The sequence below is a fragment of the Lactuca serriola genome, chromosome 3 (assembly GCF_051521515.1).
Source record: "Lactuca serriola cultivar US96UC23 chromosome 3, Lser_US96UC23_V15, whole genome shotgun sequence".
NCBI lineage: Eukaryota > Viridiplantae > Streptophyta > Magnoliopsida > Asterales > Asteraceae > Lactuca > Lactuca serriola.
In genome coordinates this window covers 254,612,804-254,635,033 of record NC_136410.1, presented here as the reverse complement: position 1 = coordinate 254,635,033, position 22,230 = coordinate 254,612,804, and the positions used below count along the sequence as shown (strand labels likewise).

At 36.2% G+C, this 22,230-nt stretch overlaps 1 protein-coding gene across 1 annotated transcript; it reads right to left on the bottom strand.

Moving 5' to 3' along the window:
• Window positions 1-257: 257 nt before the first annotated feature.
• LOC145093897 (1-aminocyclopropane-1-carboxylate oxidase homolog 1-like) lies at window positions 258-1,980 on the bottom strand. The gene is made up of 3 exons (XM_079032139.1): window positions 1,408-1,980; window positions 958-1,279; window positions 258-855 (listed from the first exon to the last, which is right to left on the bottom strand). Exons 1-3 carry the CDS (start codon window positions 1,902-1,904, stop codon window positions 601-603), a joined length of 1,074 nt encoding a protein of 357 aa, XP_078888265.1. The 5' UTR covers window positions 1,905-1,980; the 3' UTR covers window positions 258-600.
• Window positions 1,981-22,230: the final 20,250 nt, after the last annotated feature.

Here is a 22,230-nt window from a genome sequence, read left to right as displayed (position 1 = left end):
GTCTAAGTGTTTGCTCTTTTGGACACTTAGGTGTTATTTGTTTTGGAAGTGGTTAAATGTCTTTTGACTTTTTTCATGTCTGCGGAAGAAGACGTGCATTTGAGAAACGTCTATCCGCCAAAAGGGAAAAGTGCTCAAAAAATATTTTTGTAGAAAAACAAAGGCCTTATATTATAACCGAATAAGACCTTGTTTCCATGTACTTCTATGGTTCTACCAGAGCATTTGAAACAAATGAGTAAAGAACATAGAATCAATACACATGAAACCTAAATTTATTAAGGAACGGTTTCTTTTAACATGAGAATTAATAAAAAAAAATTATTTTGATTAACAACGCACTCTCGGATCTCACAACTCTCAAAAAGAAAGTTTTGCTATACGCTTCCAGAAGATGAATAAAAATGAACCTAGCATTACATAAATAAATACTAGGTCCAACCGTCAACACAGTCACTAATTAAGATTATAATATAACAAAGCATCATTTGTCTATGTATAATGAAAATCACACGGACATTAATTTTTATGATTATTGTATAAGCCTAGAAAGGAGAGCTTCATCATGGATCCATTTTTCCCAAACAATGTGTAATTTAGCTATATCTTGAAATACGTAAGAGCAGGTGTGGCATCAAGTCCTTTTTTGTAGAAGTAATCCAAAAATTCTTTTCCGGTCGTGCTTCTATACTTGGCTGGATTATCCTCCGAAAGCAACTCTTTAATCGGTTCTAATACCTTAGGGTTTTGAGTCATCAGGTCTGTCAAAAAAAATGAAGCCACAGATATTCGTGGGCCGACCTTGTTTGCCACTACTTTGTGTTGTGCGCTAACAAACTTGTCGTTTGTAATTAGCTGAAAAGTTACATGGAATTCTATATGTTAGTAAACTATACGACTTTGATGGTTAGGAAAACAATACATGGAAGCATGAGAGATTGAGAGGTAGAGAGATGCCTGTAAAAGATCTCCCGCATTTACAACAAGAGCTCCTTGTATAGGATGAACATGGGTCCATTGGTCCTTGTAAAGGACCTTGAGACCACCAATCTGATCTTGTTGAAGAATCGTAATGAAACCAGCATCAGTATGTTCGGTTATGCCCATTGTTAACTCAGGTTGTGGACAAGGAGGATAGTAATGGCTTGTTACTTGAAGTTGTGTAGCACATCCCATGTTCCAAAGGTGATTAGGTTCGAGCCCTAGAGCCTCGGACATCAGTTCCAATATAGAACATCCGAGTTTCATTACTTGGCTCGAGTACTCCAACAAAATATCTCTGTGAGTGTATCCCAATTAAACAAGTTTGGATTCTACTATTTTGACTCAATATATATATCGAAGATTCTGCATGCAATCAATGACGTGTAAAATTATTTTTAATAGAATTGGATTTAGAATGAAAACCTGCAAGGCGGTGGCAACTCTTCTGGTTGAGGAGGATTCGGATACATGCGGCACACGAAAGAGTCTCGCCAGTTAGTCACCGGTGCAGAGTACAAGTCAAAGTTGCTGTTATACACCACCCTATTCGCAGAGCGATCCCTTGTGTACCACTGCTTCCTCACCTCACTATCCTGCTCAAAAAACCCTAAAACTCCTTTTTTCATATCCTCCAACACGTCAACCGGAATTCCATGGTTCACTATCTGAAAGAACCCCCAACTGCCCAACGCATCCTTCACTTCTTCCATCGCCTGCTTTCTCCGAATAGGATCTTCATGGATTCCTTTGAGGTCGATGGTCGGAAGACTAAGCTCTTGGTCGGAGTTTAAGTTTTCAGGGGAAGGTACGAGGAATATCCGAGGGACCTCCGTTATTCCGGCATCTACAAGTCCTTTCACCCCGGTTTTGGTTTCGTCGAACGCTATGAGTTCAGCTTTCCTGTCATAACTAATACCCATCTTCTCTTTGCTATTTAGAAGATACGTACAATGTTTCAACAAGTACAGGCAGGATATTATTGTTGATGGAAAATTTGACGGACCTTGCATTATATATATATACATGCCGACTTACCGTTGTGCAAGACACTTTGTGCATTAAGATACCTACTCGGTAAAAGTATATTTTGGAATTGTTTAAATAAATAAATTTGTCCCAAAATTGTTATAAATGTGCAACATCCTTAAATTTCTAAAATTATTTTCCACAATGTTTTCGTTTGAAAATTATCATTGAATAGGAAATTATGCTAAAAAGGCGACATTCTGAGTTCAAATAACTAAAACTTCGATGCGGTTGGTATTTCAAAAAAGGATTGCTACTAGTGCTCTTAAAACTTATTAGAAAAAGGATTAATTGATACGGTTAAAATGATTAATTGATGCAGGTATTAAACCACATCAAAAAATATTGTATCAAAAAACACCCTATTTAATAATGTGGTTATATAACCGTATCAAAAAATACCCACATTTAATGATTGAAAAGCGCACCAAAATATTATAATCGCACCGGTTAATACACACACCAATTTATGAAGTCGCAATTCCAGTTATTTCTTCCTTGTTTTTGATATATAGTACCCATGTTAGACATTATGGTATGGCTTCTATATTAGTATTATATTAGGACATTAATATTAATTTATGATTGTAATGAGTCGATGTCTGCCTGTTTTTTTGGTTACTAATACCTAATATAATTGGTTTCCTAACAACATAAGCACTTTGAGCTGATGTAGCCTACAACACTCTCCTTTATGACTTTACTATTATGTTGCCAACCGAATCATCATTCTTCCCCGGTCACTAAAACATAGAAACAACAGTGTGTCTCGTTAATGCTATTGTGAATAGGAGACTTAACACCAAGAGAATTAGCCAATTTTTATTCCTTACACATACTACCTTAAACCATATCGTCAATTCCAATTTATGAATGGATTATTTTTGTCTGGAAAAAACTCTAGCCGGCGTCCTTCAAATATGCTTGAATGGTCTTGGAAATCAAGGGATTTTTCCCTTTGTTGTGCATGATGGCAGTTAAATATGTGAGGTAATCGATGTCTGGTTGGATAGAAGTATTCGTTGCATCGACAACTACAAAATCAATGACTAAAGACACGTAGCTTTCAATGGCTATATTGCATATGGTGGTTAGTCAGTTCAAGATCAATCTCTTCGGTCATGGTCAAAGATGAGGGATTTGTTAGCGTGTGGTAAAAAGGACTGCACGGTGCTCTGTATAATTTTGTTTACCAATTGTTGTTTTCCCCCTACTGAATAGGGGTTTGTTTGTGTTCTAGAATTGGAGATTGTGATCTTATAATTTTCTATTTTTAGGGTATTTACTCCTGATTACATTTTATTATTAGTAAAACTGAACCATTTTAGGGTTTATCTCAAAATCATAGCGAGGGTAACACAAATTTATATGATCGAGAAGAGAAGGAAGTGTTGAATAAGTATATATAAATTCAATCATGTTGTTTACACAATATACCTCAATTGATTTCTAGACTAATGATAATTGATTTTTCCAGATTCTAGGTTTACACAGCAACAACTTCCCGCTTGGAAACCAATCTTAATCCCAGGATGGGTGATCACATCATTTCTAGCAATCTCCATGCTTTTCATCCCCATAATGATATATTATAATTATAGATAGATTAATTTTACTTATATAATCTTGAAGAACACATTTTTTCCAAACATATATTTTTTACTAAGAATTGATGGGGACCTCTTGATTCATGCATGTTTTTGTAATTTGTGGAAGAATGATGAATTAGTTGGCAACATAATAGTAAAGTCATAAAGGAGAGTATTGTAGGCCACGTCATCTCAAAGTACTTATGTGGCTAGGAAACCTGTTATATTAGGTAGTAATGACCAATAGAGCAGGTGGACATCGACTTTATGTACCCATAAAGCAACCAAATAAATTTAAGGACTAAATCGATAAACCATAGAAACGTTGTAGGGCATTTATGTCATTTCCCCTTTATATATTATCTACCCAACCCATCTACTACTATATTGATCCGTAAAACACAACCTCCTCTTTTTTATATTTCTTCTTCATTTGATTGTGGCGTAAGTATAATGTAGTGATGGTTGTCAAAAATGGTAGTTGGGGTGTAGTTTGTTCGAAGTTGGAACAAGTAAGATGGTGGAGGTTCCGATGGTTAGAGGTTGTTTACGGTGGTGGGTTTGATTTAGATGGTGAGAGGCTGAAACAAATGGTGTGTGAGAATGTGATGGGTGGCTTGAAGGTTAATTGGTTCAACCAGTTTTAGGGCGGAGGTTGGTGGTTCGTGGAGGTTGTGATGGGTGATATCGGTGGTTGGATATCTTTGGCTGTAATAGGTGGCAATGAAGGGTGATGGCAAGTGGTTTGTGGTGGCGAAGGTCTCTGGTTCTGGCGCTGATGGTTAAGAGTGGTCTCGGTGGTACAGGTGGTTGACTGGTAGTTCAAGATGAAGATGATGTAGGGAAGGTTTACAAAGAAAAAATCCTATATACAACTATACTGAAAAATAAAAAGCGAAGGAGTTATGGTTTCCATGGGTGTGTGCTTAGATTAATATTAAAACCGAGACGGAAGATTTAAGAGGGATATCTGTAAATTTGAAGAATCCAACACAAAATGAAAATTTTGAACCAAAGGAAAATTTTGAACGAAATTTTCAGAAGGAAGATTAAATGGGGGTTCCACATGATTAAATGTTTCGGTTTCTGTTAGATATTAAAATGTTTGACAGGTGAATTTTTCTTTTTTGACCTATTAGTTTTAGGGTTTTCAGATTTTAAACCTTAGGACTATAAATAGTTTAGGTCTTTATTTCATTATAGAGAGCCTCCTTTTTGTCATTTTTTTTTATTTTCCTTTTTGTCATTGACAGAGAAAGTGAGAGTTCATCCTCTTCATGTGAGGTTTCTCCATTGTAATTAGATCTGATAATCATATGAATGATGAAATATTTCATTGACTCTTTGTTTATCTGAGATTAATTCTATTGGATTAGGTGTCTAAGCTCATAACTATAATTGGTATATATTTGAATTGATAGAAGCACAAGTCCTTTTATGTTGCCTTCACTTTTGTAACTTGACAGGATGACTTTTGGAGAGAAGCTAAATTGATATAAGTGATTTATTAATATGTTATGAAAATAATATATTAATTAGAAATCATGTTATTTAATTAATATTTAATCAGAAATTAATTTGGAATTAATTTTGGGATTAAATGAATTAATTAAAAGTACATGGGTAGGTTTGTAAATCATTGATAGTTGTGAAACTGGGCTTTTGGACTCCTTAGATAGGAGTAGACGAAAATTATAGGGCCTCCCTATAATTTTCGTCCAAGGCTTCATATTAGGGAGTCCATGGGTTGCTTAGGCCTTAAGCAGGAAATTATGGTTTCCACTTAGAAACCCTAGCTTTGGGACTAAGCAACCACAATTATATAAGGAGGTTAACTCCTTAGATTTTCGGCCACTTCACCCTAACCCTAGAAGAGCCGAAATTCGGGTGCGCCTCCTTCCCTCTCCTTCTCATCCTCTTGCAAAGAGTGTTTGTAAGCCACTAGAGGTGTCATATTTGAGGCACTTGTTTTCAAGAGATAACGATCTACAAGGTTTTCTTGTTATTACTACATAACAAGTAAGGTACACATCTAAACCCTATTTTGTATAGATTTTGAATTATATACTAGCTTCCTAGGGTGTTTTCTCTTTTGTATCCAAGTTTGCATGTTCAACTAGTGAAAACCTAGATCCTTAATTATAGGGTTGCATGAACACATGATTTGTAGTTATGCTCATAACCCATCAGTGGTATCAGAGCCTATGATGTTTTTCATGTGACTTTTACCGATGATTACAACAGATATGGATATATCTACTTAATCAACCATAAGTCAGAAACCTTTGAAAAGTTCAAAGAGTTTAAACATGAAGTCGGAAATCAATTGGGCAGGAAGATCAAGATGCTCATATCCGATAGGGGTGGTAAGTATCTTAGTATCGAGTTCCACGACTACCTCAAGGAATGTGGAATTGTTTCACAATTGACACCTCCTAGGACACCACAACTTAATAGTGTGGCAAGGAGGTGTAATCGAACCTTGTTTGACATGGTTCGTTCTATGATGAGTCGAGCTTCGCTTCCGATATCGTTATGGGGTTATGACTTAGTGATTGTTGCCCATATTCTTAATCTAGTCCAGAAAAAGAAGGTCGCCAAAACACCTCACGAGATGTGGACATGGAAGGTTCCCTCGTTGGCACATATCAAGGTTTGGGGTTATTAAGCTTTCATTAGATGAGAGACTCACGACAAGCTTGAATCTCGAAGTGAATTATGTATTTTCATCGGTTACCCAAAGAAGTCCTTTGAATACTTGTTCTACAGACCTAGTGAGAACGTGGTCTTCGTAGCACGAATTGGAGTCTTTCACGAGAGAAAGCTCATATGCAAAGAGGACAATGGGAGCACAATTGATCTTGAAGAAATTTAAGAGTCAAGCGATGAATGTCACACCCCCAAACTAAGGATGGCGGAAACGTCCGAGGGTGGAGGACTTCATGTAGGGTATCACAACAACGAGTATAATAGTGCTCAAAGTAAATACAACCATCATAAATATAATTGAAAAAGTTACACCAAAGTATATGTTTACATGATTCGAATCAATTACATTATGAAACAAAATGATATGTTTGACGATTTATCGTCCCATCCTCAAAACATTGTTGATTTCCTGTTTTCACTGAATTCCTGAGAATACAAGTAGTTTTGAAAAGTGTCAGCACAAAGGTTGGTGAGTTCATAAGAGATTTTGTTGGAGAAGTAAACCGTTTTCCTTGTAAAAGCGATAGAATATGTATCCAGAAAATCCGATATTTTCTTTATAAAATTTATGTAATGTAGTCTTACAACCGACGACCAAAATGTATAAGTAACCTCTCTTACTAATAGAAAATGATATGTGTTTGAATTGACATAAACGCGCTTGAATTAAATGAAATTCCCGTAAATTCTTATGTTTGTTAATACTTTATGTATATGTAGTCCTAAATCTCAGGACCGAGAAAATAACAAGTATTGTCCATACTTAAAGTTATAAATGTGGTTTCAAATGATGTGTAGTCATAAATACCAAAACCGAAAGTGTACAGTAATATCTGTACTTATTGAGATAAAAAGTGATTTTTAAAATCGACATAAAACCCATTTAAGTTTTATAAAAATCCCGTAAACTTGATGTATTGTTATATCCCTATGTGAGTCGCTATAATCATACTATGACTAAATGAACCTGCCACGACGTTTCTCAGGCGTCGTAAAACTGAAATGACATTTGTCACCCGTAGACCTGCAGGTCCCACTGTAGCTAGCAGCAAGGTGTGGGGTGTCAAACCCAATATAGATCTATACACAACTATCACGTTCTCCCTCCAGGAAACTCTGATTATAACTAACAGGAATTTATATCCCACACTCGGACGTACGGAAAGAGATTGTCTCACAATTTAGGTTAACAAGTTTACAAGTTGTGTGCGTGAGTGTAAAACCTTTCTGTATGAATGTACCCTTTTTGTACGTGTGTGTTATGTGATGTATCATAAACTATACCTATTATAGTTTTATCGAAAATGTTTGTAATATATAAGAACTCTTTTATGAAAAAGCGTTAGTGTTATGAAATCCATTAAACTATGCTTATTATAGCTTATATACGTGTTCTAAATGAATGAATAATCTTATCATGAATGACTTATTTTCAGTTTATGATGATAAAATTTACAAAGGAACACATTCAATACTTAGAATTTATTATTATACACTTTGCTCAACATAATACAAAGTGTTATGAAAATTATATGATGTTAACTAAATTAGACCTTCCTGCACTGTTTTAGAAAAGCCATAGAAAAATCATACGAAGTCGAAAACTAAATCCGTAAATTCTGAGAGTTCCCAAAATGTGTCTAGTTTACTCATAATTTTTATCATGATTTTTAATGACCTCCAACTTGGGTGAAAAAGTCCATAATCACAGACTGGTCCGGATTGGTGTTTGAAATGATAGGCAGTTTTGTAAAAATCACCATAAATTGTAGAAAAATCGTATGGAGATGTGCAAGTAGTCATTTTAAAGCTAAGAACTGGAACTACTTACACCTAAAACAGTTTTTCAAACAAAAATGTTTAAGTCGTCCAAAACAGTCCGTGAATGGAGTCCAACTTTTCTGATGAAAGCTGTTAGAAAAATTTAGTTATGTTCTTGGTGTTTTAACTTGTATTCCCCCCCTAAAAACTTGAGAAAACATGAAAATATAGGGGTATGAACTCACCTTGAGTGATTTCAGTAGGTAAGTGTTGAAGAAGAGAAGTGTTCAACCCAAGAACACTTGAAGAATCACTTGAAGATTCGAAGATCTAACACAATTATGAGAGAGTTTGTGTAAGATATCCATGATTCGAGTAGAAAGAAGTGAAATAATCATAAAGAGAAGGGATTATTCTTACCAAATGTGGAGGAAAATCCCAAGATCAGCCCTCAAATCTCGAGTTCTAGAGAGGGAAAATGAGAGAGAAAAGAGTTTGCTCTTTTTGGTGAAAAGAGAGAAAATGAGAGAAGTGAGGAGAGAGGATGAATATTCAGCTCTCAAAAACGTGGGAAAGAGTGATGATTGAGTGGAAAGGACATTGATGTGACCTAGGTAAGGTGGGGAGGTGTGGCTGGTCATAGAGTGGGTGTGGGAGTGGTTGCTTGTGTCATAAAGTAAAGCAAAGTCAACACTCCACCTATTTGTACTTTACCCACTTGCTTTTATTATTTAAATAAAGATTTTTATGAAATTATGATTAAATTGTGAATATTTAGGGTTTATTATGTTAAAATATGATTTTGGGTGAAAACCCCGCGTTAAAATAATTAAAAACGGGCCTTAAACGCAAAACTACGCGAAAACCGGGAGAAAAAGGCTTCCCAGCGAGACCTCTCGGTCCTAGGCCGAGGTTCGGTCCTTGCTGGTGCTGAGTCGGAAGCGAGAGGCGCGAGCCAGAAGCGAGAAGCGAAGGGTCCAAGGCCGAGGGTTCGGTCCGAAGAAGTCAGAACCGAATGAACTGTAGTGAACAGTAGTGAACAGTACCTTCGGTTCGGTTCCTCTTCATCAGGAGTTTCGGTTAGTAGTGAACAGTACCTTCAGTTTGGTTCCTCTTCATCAGAAGGTTCGGTTCCTGAGAGGGGTTTCGGTTCCTAAGAGGGGTTTCGGTTCCTTAAGTCAGTTTTTCGCTTAGACTTCCGTTTTTGGGTTGTTTTTGCCAAATTCGAGGGTCGGGATGCCCCGAGTGATTATAAAGAGTTGGGAGAGATTTTGAGAGAGATTTGAGAGAGATTCCACATACTCAGAGAGATTTGGGAGAGATTTGACATACTTGGAGAGATTTCACATACAAAGAGATATTTGGGAGAGGTTTCACATTCTTAGAGAGATTTGGGAGAGATTTGACATACTTGGAGAGATTTCTCATTCAGAGAGAGATTTGGGAGAGATTTCACATACTTAGAGAGATTTGGGAGAGATTTGACATCCTTGGAGAGATTTCCCATTCAGAGAGAGATTTGGGAGAGATTTCACTTTCTTAGAGAGATTTGGGAGAGATTTGACATCCTTGGAGAGATTTCCCATTCAGAGAGAGATTTGGGAGAGATTTCACTTTCTTAGAGAGATTTGGGAGAGATTTGACATACTTGGAGAGATTTCCCATATAGAGAGATATTTGGGAGAGATTTCACATTCTTAGAGAGATTTGGGAGAGATTTCACATTCTTAGAGAGATTTGGGAGAGATTTGACATTCTTGGAGAGATTTCTCATACAAAGAGATATGTGGGAGAGATTTCACATTCTTAGAGTGATTTGGGAGAGATTTCTGATACGAAGAGATGGAGTGAAAACGATTGAGAGAGGTTTCATTGGTGACCTTTTTGAGTGTCCGGCTTCGCACTGCAAGGTCCGTAAACCCCGTTAAGCCTTGTTTAAGGATCTTGCATACTCCCGATGAGTATGTAACATTGTTTTATCGGTTTGGCTCTCCACGTACCACCGTTTTAGGTTAAGGAGATCTAGATGTACGCACTTTTCGATTTATGATCTCTCATTAGAATAAAGAGTTGTTTAGAAATTACATAACGTAAACTCTAGTACCTACGGGCAAATTGAGTTGACCCGTTTGACTTGTTGACTTAAGTTGACTTTGACTTGACCGAAAATTGACGGTTGTCACAATGAAGGAACCTCTAACACTAGCATTCAAACCGAGGAAGAAATTCATGTTGAACCAATTGACGAGTCATTACCTATTAGGCGTTCTAGTAGAGTTAGCGTTCCGCCTGTGTTGTATGGTTTCCATATAACTGCCGAAGGTGATACGTTTATTAGTGATAGCACAGTGGTAAATTTGTATGCACCTACTAACTACAAAGAAGCTATGGTGGGCCTTGATTCTCCCAAGTGGAAAGAGGCAATAGAAAGCGAGATCAAGTCCATGTATGACAACCAATTTTGGAATTTGGTTGACAATGTACCTGGTCGTAAGACAGTTGAATGCAAATGTATCTTCTAGAAGAAGACCGACATGGATGGAAAGGTACACACGTTCAAGGCTCGACTGGTTACGAAGGGCTTTACTCAAACCCCAAGGGTTGACTATGATGAGACCTTCTCACCAGTGGCTAAGATTAAATCTATTAGGGTTATGTTAGCCATAGTTGCGTTTCATGATTATAAAATATGGCAAATGGATGTCAAAACCGCTTTCCTTAACGGAAAGTTGGCTGAGGATGTTTACATGAGTCAGCCAGAGGACTTTTTGAATGCTAAGTACCCCAACAGAGTGTATAAGCTTGAGAAATCAATATGTGGATTGAAACAAGCTTCTTGCAGATGGAATCTTTGCTTTGATGAGAAGGTCAAAGAGTTTCGCTTCTCTAGGAGTGAGGATGAGTCCTGTGTATATGTCAAGGCTAATAGGAGTATAGTCACCTTCCTGGTACTATATGTTGATGACATACTACGTATAGGAAACGACGTTCCAACCTTGCAGGAAGTTAAGTCCTGACTTTGAAAGTGTTTCGCTATAAAGGATTTAGGAGAGGCTACCTATATTCAGGGAATACGGATGTTGAGAAATAGGAGTAGAAGACTGGTTGGACTTAGTCAAAGTACGTATTTTGATAAGGTGCTAAAGCGTTTTAGCATGGAGAATTCCAAGAACGGAGAGTTTCCTATCCAGAGTAATACCAAGCTATGTAGGACTCAGAGTCCGAGTACGGATGCCAAGATAGCGAAAATAAGTCGAGTTCTATATGCTTCTGATGTTGGCTCGATCATGTACGCTATGACATGTACTCGCCCTGACGTGGCTTTTTCTTTGAGCATGGTTAGTCGATATCAGGGAAATTTAGGTAAAACTCATTGGATAGCGGTTAAGAGCATTCTTAAGTATCTGAAAAGGATGAAGAACAGGGTGCTTGTACTTGGTGGCAGTGATGACTTAAGAGTTATTAGGTATAGCAACGCCAGCTTTCAGACAGATAGAGACAACTTCCATTCTCATTTGAGCTGGGTGTTTACCCTTAATGGATGAGCAGTAACTTGGAAAAGTTCCAAGCAAGAGGTCGTGATAGATTCAAAATGTGAATCGGAATATATAGCTATGAGCGAAGCGTCAAAGGAGGCTATATGGTTGAATAACTTCATTGGAGACGTTGGAGTTGTGCCAGCCATTAAGAATCCGATGGAAATTTTATATGATGATGAAGGAGCGGTTGCCTTAACCAATGAACCAAGAGATCATGGTAGATCTAGACATATCGATAGGAAATACCATTTCATCAGATATCGAGTAGAAGAAGGACACCTCGTCGTTAAGAGGGTATCATCAGAAGAGAATCCTATCGATCCCCTCATAGAGGGCCTAAGTAGGATTAAGCACGTTCAGGATACAAGGAGCATTGGTCTGAAGGATGATATTAATTTTAGTGATTAGATAAATATTTAGAAACCTATAATAGATAAATGTAATTGACATTTGATGATTAAGTAATGGAGATTTATTTATGAGTATAGTTTACTATCTTTTGTCAAATTGTTTATCTTTGTGTTTCAACTTTGCATGTTTTACTTCCCGAATAATTGGATTATTCAAAACATCTACAGTCGATCATACTTTGGAAGTAAGTAGTGAATTAAGACTATCATGAATTGGCTTGTAGATTGTCTAAGTGTTTAGACATAGAAATGATTTGTTGCAACGTTCATGACTACTTTTGTAATGGGGATTTAAGTATTGGATTAAATCCACGCTCATATAATTATCTTATGGAATTTATCACGAGTAATTATGGGATGATAATATCATATGATCTTTAAATCGAGATATATAAGTTGTTGTTTACGAGTTGGTTGTGCATTGATAATGTGTAAACGTATCAGTAACTTAATGTTATAAAACATATTGTTGTGCACGATTTGATGAGTAAATAGTGCAACCATATAAGTCAAAGTTTATATGTTCCTTTTGCCCTGAGGGGGAAAAGCGATATCTTGGGACCCTCAATGATTTGGTGTTGACTTATGTGTCGGGCCCAGTCAGGATTGAATTGATGTGTTCAATTAAGTTCTCTGTCATTACAAATCAAAAATCGGGAAACAAACTGTTGGAAAATGAGAATGATTTTGTTCCATATCATTTGTCCAAAAGCTATCTTGCAGAACGGAGGATTATATGATCCCTTATCTTAAGATATGTTACTGACTAGGTAAGAGTTCGACGACGGCTTTTAAAAGCTACAATGTGCTGGTCAATTTTTGAAGTTGTACTTCCAATTATAGTTATTAGACTTATCCAAGTGGGAGACTGTTGGATTAGGTGTCTAAGTTCATAACTATAATTGGTATATACTTGAATTGATAGAAGCATAAGTCCTTTCGGGTTGCCTTTACTCTTGCAACTTGACAGGATGACTTTTGGAGAGAAGTTAAATTGATATAAGTGATTTAGTAATATGTTATGAAAATAATATATTAATTAGAAATCATGTTATTTAATTAATATTTAATCAGAAATTAATTTGGAATTAATTTTGGGATTAAGGGAATTAATTAAAAGTACAGGGGCCGGTTTGCAAATCATTGATAGTTGTGAAACTGGGCTCTTGGACTCCTTAGATAGGAGTGGACGAAAATTATAAGGAGGCCTTATAAATTTTCGTTCAAGGCTTCTTATTAGGGAGTCCATGGGCTACTTAGGTCTTAAGCAGGAAATTAGGGTTTCCACCTAAAAACCCTAGCTTTGGGACTAAGCAACAACAAGTATATAAGGAGGGTAACTCCTTGGATTTTCGGCCACTTCATCCTAACCCTAGAAGAGCCGAAATCTTGGTGTGCCTCGTTCCTTCTACTTCTCATCCTCTTGCAAAGAGTATTTGTAAGCCATTAGAGGTGTCACATTTGAGGAACTTGCTTTCAAGAGCTAAAGATCTACAAGCTTTTTTTGTTATCACTACATAACAAGTAAGGTACACATCTAAACCGTATTGTTTTCTATTTTGTATTCAAGTTTGCATGTTCAACTAGTGAAAACCTAGATCCTTAATTATAGGGTTTCATGAACACATAGGATTTGTAGTTATGCTCATAACACATCAGATTCATCTATTATTCTTAAATTCCCACTACAAGAAAAACGCAATTTTGCTAGGGAAAGTCGCTATGGAATGTATTCTTGTTGTTAATCTGCAATGGATCGTGCTATGGAATGTCGTTCCATAGCAATGTTGCTACCACTTTGTCTACGGATTTTATTTCTGGTAGCGAAAATGGGACTTTCTAGGGAAAATGCTACCGACTCCATATTCGTTGGTATTATGCTACCGATATTTCTATGGAACAAGAATTCGTAGAAATTTTCCAACGGCATTTGTTATTAAATCACTTTCCGTTGTACTGCTGCTATGGAATTAATTATCGTGGTTACTATGCAACAGACTTTGTGACGGAAACCAATTCCATAGTTCATTTGCTATGGAAGTACCATTCGTAGGTATTGGCTAGGGTATGGAAATTGATTTCGTTTGCTTGTTTGGCTATGAAACAAAAAGCCTAGCTAATTTGTGACGGCATTTGTTACGAAATTATATTCCATAGCAACGTTGATAAGGAGTAGTTCAATTTCATAGATATTTAGCCATGGAATTTCCTCACATTGATACTTTGTGTGCAGCTTGCGAACATGGAAAACAACATAGAAAAGGTCATCCAATTGTGATAGATTCAAAGATCGTGGAACCATTGGAACTTCTTCACATTGAATTATGTGGACCGTCGACTGTTGCTACAATCAATAAAAAGCGGTACATTTTAGTTATTGTTGATGATTTTTCTCGATTTACATGGGTATTTTTTCTCAGGTTAAAATCTGAAGTTGCTCAAACGATGATTGATTTTATCAAAAAGATTGAGATTAGTCTTAAAAAGAGTGTTCGCAGAATTAAATGTGACAATGGTTCTGAGTTTAAAAATCAAACACTGGATTTATTCTCACAGGCAAAGGAATTTCGCATAATTTCTCATCACCATACACTTCGCAACAAAATGGTGTTGTTGAAAGAAGAAATAGGTCTCTATGCGAAGCAGCCAGGACCATGTTAACATATGCGAACTTACCTCAATATCTTTGGGCTGAAGTTGTGTCAACTGCATGTTTTACTCAGAATCGTTCATTCATTCATCGAAGATTCAATGTCACTCCATATGAAATACTCAACAATCGAAAACCTAATGTAAAATTTTTCCATGTTTTTGGTTGCAGGTGTTTTATAATGAATCTAAAAGATAATTTGACCAAGTTTCAAGCTAAAGCTGATGAAGGCATATTCTTAGGATATTCGCAAAATTCAGTTGCATACAGAGTGTTAAACAAGCGAACAAGAAAAGTTGAAGAAACTTTCAACTTAACCTTCGATGATTACTATCTTAAACAAACGGATAGTAAATTTGAAAATAAATCAATTCTTGTTGATTCAGATACTCAAATTGAAAATTCAGATATCAATGATTTTGATTATGACTTAATTTTCGGAATTCCTGACAGGGCAATTGATGCGGAAGTTCATGCTCCTGATAATCAAACATCAGAATCCTCAAAACATACTGATGATTCAACAATAACTACAATTGGTATCAGAGCTTGGTTTTCAAGATCAAAGTGATATTTGAAGAACGATCCTCGGTTTGGCAACTTTTGCCGCAATTTGAGCAATTTTGGTGAGTCTCTCTCTATGATCTCTCTTAATTTCATTGAATTCGTGCGTTATGTTTTTTATTTGTGATCGTTTGACTCGTTGGATCAAATTTTCTTTGAAAAACCCATTTGGTATAATCCAATATTTCTTTGTTGATCAAATTCCTTTCCAATTCTATTTGTTTGTTCAATTCGATTTTAAATTGATAATGTTCATTTGACTCTATCATTAAATCAAATTTGTAAACAAATTGTTTGCATCTGTTTAGAATTCACGAGTTGAGTCCAAATATCAATTAAGCCCAAAATCAAATATCACGAGTACTGTTCATCATTTTTTAAGCCCAAATATCATTGAATCTGATTTTAATAATGGAGCTCATTGATTCATCGAAGTTCAGTCAAATATATGTGTGTTCATCTTCATTTGCTTTTCCAGTTTGTATAATCTGAAATCACAGTCACTTTTTCTTGAAATCTTGAGTCGTATTTTCTTCTCATCATTTTTATCGATCGATGAGTTTTGACAGTAGTGATGAAATTGTGAATCGGTTGTTTATCACGTCTTCCAATTACAAACCGATGAGGATCAATTGAGTCAATTGTTTATAGTTTTGATAAAATTGATCAAGAAATTTGAAATTGTTATGAAGAACATGTGAAGAACAGTTGATTGAACACTTTTTGATATGAAATTTGGTGTTGAATTCTTCGATTTCGTGTTTATGATCTTTGATTTTAAAAAGTCAAACTGTGAAAAAGTTGAAATTCAAGAGATGAATCAGTGAAATCGTATGATGAAATTGATAGTTACAAGTTGTTTTGAGGCTGTAAGAGTCGAAATCTAGCTTAATTTGGGTTTAAGTTCGAATTTGGAAGTAAATGGGTGTATATTCATCATGAACGAACATTGTGTTCGTTCGTATTTACTTCCTAAACGAGATGTGTTGGGATTTGATTTCAATGCTTAAGGGATGAAGTGACTGAAGATGAAGGCAGTCGAAATTATGTTTTAGTTTTAATGATAAAAGCGAAGGCTGATTTGGTATTGTTTTGGGATCGATAATTTGGTTATTAAGTGATTTTGAGTTTTTGAACAAAAAGCAAAGACCTGTGATTTGGAACAGTTGGAGTTTGAACGAAGGGAACTTGATTGGTGAATTGATTTTTGATTTCGTATGATTTGGAGTCGATTTCGTACCTGTATGTTGTATGTGTGTTCGTTCGCATCTACAGGAATGGGAAAATTTGGGTTTGATTGACTAATGAAGGTTTTGGGTTGGTGAATGAAATGCGAATGACAAAAATTGTGTGGTTGATTGTCAAACAAGATTCGCATTTGAAGATGATTAGGTTTGGATTTTCGCATATGAGTGAATGAAATCAATGAGAAAATTTTTGTAGCAAAGGCAGTGAATATCAAACATGAGTTCGCATACATGGTCAAAAAGGTTCGCATATAAGATAGTGATATGGTTCGTTCGCATCCATGTTTCAGTATGCGAAAGTCGTTCATTCGCATCTGTTTTTGCAAGTGATTTGCGAAGATTAGCGTGCCAAGAATTTGACTGAACGTGCGAAGCGTGTCACTGTGAAACATATGAATTGAAGAAGAAGAAGAAGTCGAATTTACAAAACTGACCCTTAAAGTTTTGTTTGTTTGACAAGAGATTTCGTACGAATTCAAAAAGGAAGAAAAGCGCCTACTCTTCGCATGTTTGGAGAACAAAAGGGAAGAAGTTTCGAAAACGGCCCTTGAACCTTTGAATATTTGACACTTCGCAAATTAACTCAAGTTTTGAATGGTTGACATTTTTAACCCAAATTCGAAAAAGGACTGTTTTTGCTGAAAATTGAAGAAAGTGCATTTCAGGCTCCTACAGTTTGTGCGAATTTACACATTCTACCCAGTTTTGCAAATGGGCGTGTGTTTCACATATTTGGTTGTTTTTGGCGCAACGGGTCACTACAGAATTTTGAAATTGACAATTTCTACCCATTTTTGAGAAATTTTGTCAAAGGCAATCCGTGAACGACAATAAAAATTGATTATTTTTTGGATTTTCCGGATTGAAGCACAAAGTTTATGCCACGTGTTAAGGGGGAGTTTTGACATGAAAAATTCCGAATAGAGCACGTTCTTTTTCCTTGGAGTTTTATAATCAAATTTCGATTATAAAAAGGGGGAGAAGTTTTATATGGAAATTCGAACTTGAATTTTTCATATTACGCGGATTTGAAGACTGAAGTGATCTTGAAGTTTTGAAGCCTACGAGATGATGCAATTGGAAGTTCGGAAGTGATGTATTCGAAATGGGTTTGGTTTATTGAAGATTTTTGGGGTGTGTTTTTATGCGCAACTTTAGGGTGATTATTTGGAGTTTGGAATACTCTTGATCATTCGTTGTTGCTCGGATTGTATGGTCTCACATCCTAGAGCCCAAATTGAAGAATCATGGAAGAATTAAAGATTGAAGCTCGTTTTAACATGTGTCACCTTTGAGGCTCGAACCGCGTAGTTGCTCGACTTTGGAAGATTTGAAGTGGGTCATTCATTCCTAACTTTGAGGGGGAGAATGTTAGGGTACAAAGTTTTCCATGAATGACTTTGTAATGTTTGACTTTTGTAAAACCCACTTGCATGTGGAGTATTAGCCTTGTGACACATGAGAGATAAAGAGTGAGAGAGAGACATGTAAACACCTCTATAAATAGTGGGTTCATACCACTTGTAGAGGTGTGCTTGAGAGATGTAATAGTGAGTGTGTAAGTGTGTGTTATTTATGTAGTCTAGATCTAGATCCTTTTTGTAACACCATATACAATCAATAAATCTCTTAAACACCCAAATCACCATGTTCAGTTGTGAAAGCTTTAATTCCACATGCCAAACCATGTTCTTTATGTCACTACAATTTGTACCGACAATAAAACTCGTGAAATCATCAAACTCATAGCTATATATAGGGATGAGCATATGGACCGGGGAACCAGCCGAAACCGGAACCGGCACCGGAACCGGAACCCGATGGAACCGGTCGAGCCGGGACCAGGACGTTATTTTTGTGGATTTTTGGAACCGGGAACCGGAACCGGTAGAACCTACAAAAACCAGTAGAACCGACAAAAACCGGAACCGTATGATGCTATTTTTCGAGGACCAGTTCCAACATTTGAAGACACGACAATAACCGGTAGAACCGCCGGGCCGGTTCGGTTCTTGATTTTGGCCGAAGCCGGTTCCCGGTTCCGGTCCGGTACGGGCCGGTTCGGTCCTTTTGCTCATCCCTAGCTATACAGAAATGGAAATTTGCAACCTTAAAGGGTCTCCGTTTTTTTGTTTGCTTAGAGCCTCCAAATTGGTTGAGTTGTCCCTTTGGCAAACATAATATATCCTTATAAGCTTCTTCATGATTATAATCTGCTATCATTAGTTATAGTATGGTTAAGTAATTTACACAACCTTAGTTCTTTTTTTTTCAATTATTTGTTTTATCATTCGTTGTCTCACTAATTGTTATTGTTTTTGGTTATGTCCAAAATAATTATTGATACAAAAGTTTGTCATGTTTTTATTTTAAGTGATAAAAGTAATATATTATACGTAAAGCACAAATAAGTTAAAAATACGTAATGAAACTTTTTTTTTGTGATAAATAATATATATTCTATGAGTTTAAATTTGATTCAAAAGTGAAATAATTTAACAAGATTTAATGAAAACAGCTTGTAGAAAATAAACCAAAAAAATATTTGGAATTAATAATTACAAAAGGCTTCATTTTCTTATGATAAACTCGTATATATATAATACGAAAATTAGCTCCTGAAAGCAAAAACCAACAACACCCTACTTTGGTTAATACCATTTACAAAAACAAAAACAATAACATCATACTCTTGGTCAATACCAAAAGTAGCTCTTGAAAACAGATACAAATATCAACATTTTACTTTATCTTTGTCATGTGTGCCTTAAGCAACATGTCATGTATACATTTTTCTTCTATTGATTATCTTTGTCATGTGTAACCCTAAGCAACCAAAATACAAATTTACTTTTAGTCCCCTACACCGTAATAGTAAATTGTCCAGACTTTATATTATTTGAAAAATACCAAATTGGCCCTAAGTTCTACACCACATTTCCCTAAAATTGTAACAAATTATGAAAATGAAAATTTTAAACTAAATTACATAAATAAAACCACACTAAAAAATAAATCGAAGATCAATCATGGAGATTAAAAAAAGTAAATTGGCTAAGATTTCAATAAGGGAGATTTAAACACCAATATGGCAGAAAATGTGGTATAGCAATCGCAACTTTCAAAGCAAGAAAAACACCCGGGAACTCCAAGGATTTATCACTCCTAGCAACCTGAGTCAAATAAGTGACTGAAGATGTGTTGAAATTCCCGTTTCTATTGACATGAGTGCATCGACAAATTAAACTTCACATAGATGTTAAGAGATGCAATACTCAAAGAATGGACAAATTAACGCAATAACAGATTTCACTGCAACAAACTCGAGATATTAACACAATAACAAATTCAATAATCGAGAAATTAAACTTCACAAGAGTAAGAATTTGACCTGATAAAGACTTGTTACAGACTGAACCTCCGATTGAGCGGGTATGGTCTACGATTGAAAAGAGATAGCTAATTGAACAAAAATGAGTGACGGGTGAACATGGGTTACGAATTTGACAATAGGGTTACAAGATACAAACTACGAACTCGACTGGTGCTCCAGCTACTTGTAATCGCTGCGCTATTTCTCGTTAATCGATAATCTGACGGCGGTGGGAGATCGGAGTTGGAGCCCAAATGACGATGGTTGTTGACCTACAGTGGTAGACCGGTGGTGGTGAAGTCTTCCCGTGTAATATCAAAAGAGAGAGAGAGAGAGAGAGAGAAAGAGAGAGAGAGAGAGAGAGAGAGAGAGAGAGAGAGAATGAAAATCGATGAGTGTTTGGTGAACATCGTCTTCCACTCTTCCTGAATTGGCGGTGACGGCGGAGGTGAGACGTTCCAGCAAGTTGGAGCTTTGGTCGATTGGCGCCAGGCCGGTTGTGTAAGTTGAATCGATGACGGAGATGGCTGATGTGAGAGCAGGAGAACGAACGAGAAATAGTGAGAGATGACTAATGAGAAAGAGGAATAGAGGGAAAGTTAAGAAATAGAGGGGGTTCTAAAATATTCAGGGAAGCAGGAGCATTTGATTTTTTTCGTGAAGTCATTGTTCCAACCAAAATTTAAAAAATAAATAAATAAATAAAATCTCATTTTCATTCTCTTTTTTAAAATAAATTGTATTATTATAATTATATTGATTATTATAAAAATATAAGCAATAATCAAAATAAAAATATTGATAATATAAAAGAAAATAAGAATAATATAAACATAACAATGTGTATATATGTTCATGTGTGAAAAAACGACATGGAAAAAACAATGTACGGTTCTCGATTAATCAAACATAAGAAAATGTATGTGTATGTGTGTGAATCTATGAATGTATGTGCGTGTGTGAATCTATGCTATATGTGAATGTATGTATGTATGTATATATATATATATATATATGTGTGTGTGTGTGTGTGTATGTGTTTGTGCATATATATGTGCCTAAGTGTGTACATATGTATGTATGTATATGTATGTGTGTATGTGTTTAACGGTTATCGTATTCAATCATATGGGTTATGGTTTAAGGGTTATGTCATTAAGTCATATGGGTTAGGGTTTAAAGGGTTATAACATTAAGTCATATGATTTAGGGTTTAAGGATTATAAAAATTAATTCATATGGGTTAGGGTTTAAGGGTTATGGCGTTAAGTCATATGGGTTGGGGTTTAAGGGTTATGGCATTAACTCACCTGGGTTGGGTTTAAGGGTAATGACATTAAGTCATATGGGTTAGGTTTTAAGGGTTATAACATTAAGCCTTAGGGGTTAGGGCTTAAGGGTTAAGTCACTAAGTAATATGGGCTAGGTTTTAAGTGTTATGACATTAAGTCATACGTGATAGGGTTTAAGTGTAATGGCATTAAGTCGTATGGGTTAGGGTTTAAGGGTAATGACACCAAGTCGTATGGGTTAGGGTTTAAGGTTTATAAGACTAATTCATATAGGTTATGGTTTAAGGGTTATGTCATTAAGTCATGTGGGTTGGGGTTTAAGGGTTATGACATTAAGTCATATGGGTTAGGATTTAAAGGTTATGACATCAAGTCGTATGGGTTAGGGTTTAAGGTTTATAGCACTAAGTCATATGGGTTAGGGTTTAAGGGTTATGTATTGAAGTCGTATGGCTTAGGGTTTAAGGGCTATGACATTAAGTCATATGTGTAACACCCCGAAATTTCAAGTCAATTTAAACTTTTTACAACATTTAAAACCATTAAGTCATTACAATTTGTTTTCAAAATAGTTTAGACATCAGAGTATCCCCAGAAACAATCATGAAAATATGAGGAGGTGCACGATCACTCCTTCGCCTTCCCGCAATCATCCGAAGTGCCTGAAACAAAATCAACAACTGTAAGCCTGAAGCTTAGTGAGTTTCCCCAAAATGCCAATGCCATACAAACATAACCATATCATATAACCAATACAGAACAACATGCATAATGAGTCATCACCCTGACTGGACTGCCTCACAGTCCTTTAGTCTATCTGGAGTGCACTTCGCGCCTTCGGCACGTCTGGACCGCCACGCAAGGCCTACAGCCTATCAGGACCGCTCGTCGGGTATATTGGCCTACAGCACAAAGCAGGACCGCCTCAACCCAACCCCCAATCAAACAAACATGTTCACATAAATATCATATGCTAGCTCATTTCATATAACAGTCAAACCGATCTAAGAGATCACCAATCATAGCAACATCCCAATAACCGAGATACAGACCTAACCGGTCACTAACATAGCATCATCCTATAAC

Excerpts from the sequence above, each read along its gene's own strand:
- LOC145093897 (XM_079032139.1), bottom strand. The coding sequence starts at position 1,904 with ATGGGTATTAGTTATGACAGGAAAGCTGAACTCATAGCGTTCGACGAA. Across the intron at positions 1,280-1,407 it reads GAGTTGCCACCGCCTTGCAG|AGATATTTTGTTGGAGTACT; the intron begins GTTTTCATTCTA and ends ATACACTCACAG. Across the intron at positions 856-957 it reads ATGCGGGAGATCTTTTACAG|CTAATTACAAACGACAAGTT; the intron begins GCATCTCTCTAC and ends GTAACTTTTCAG.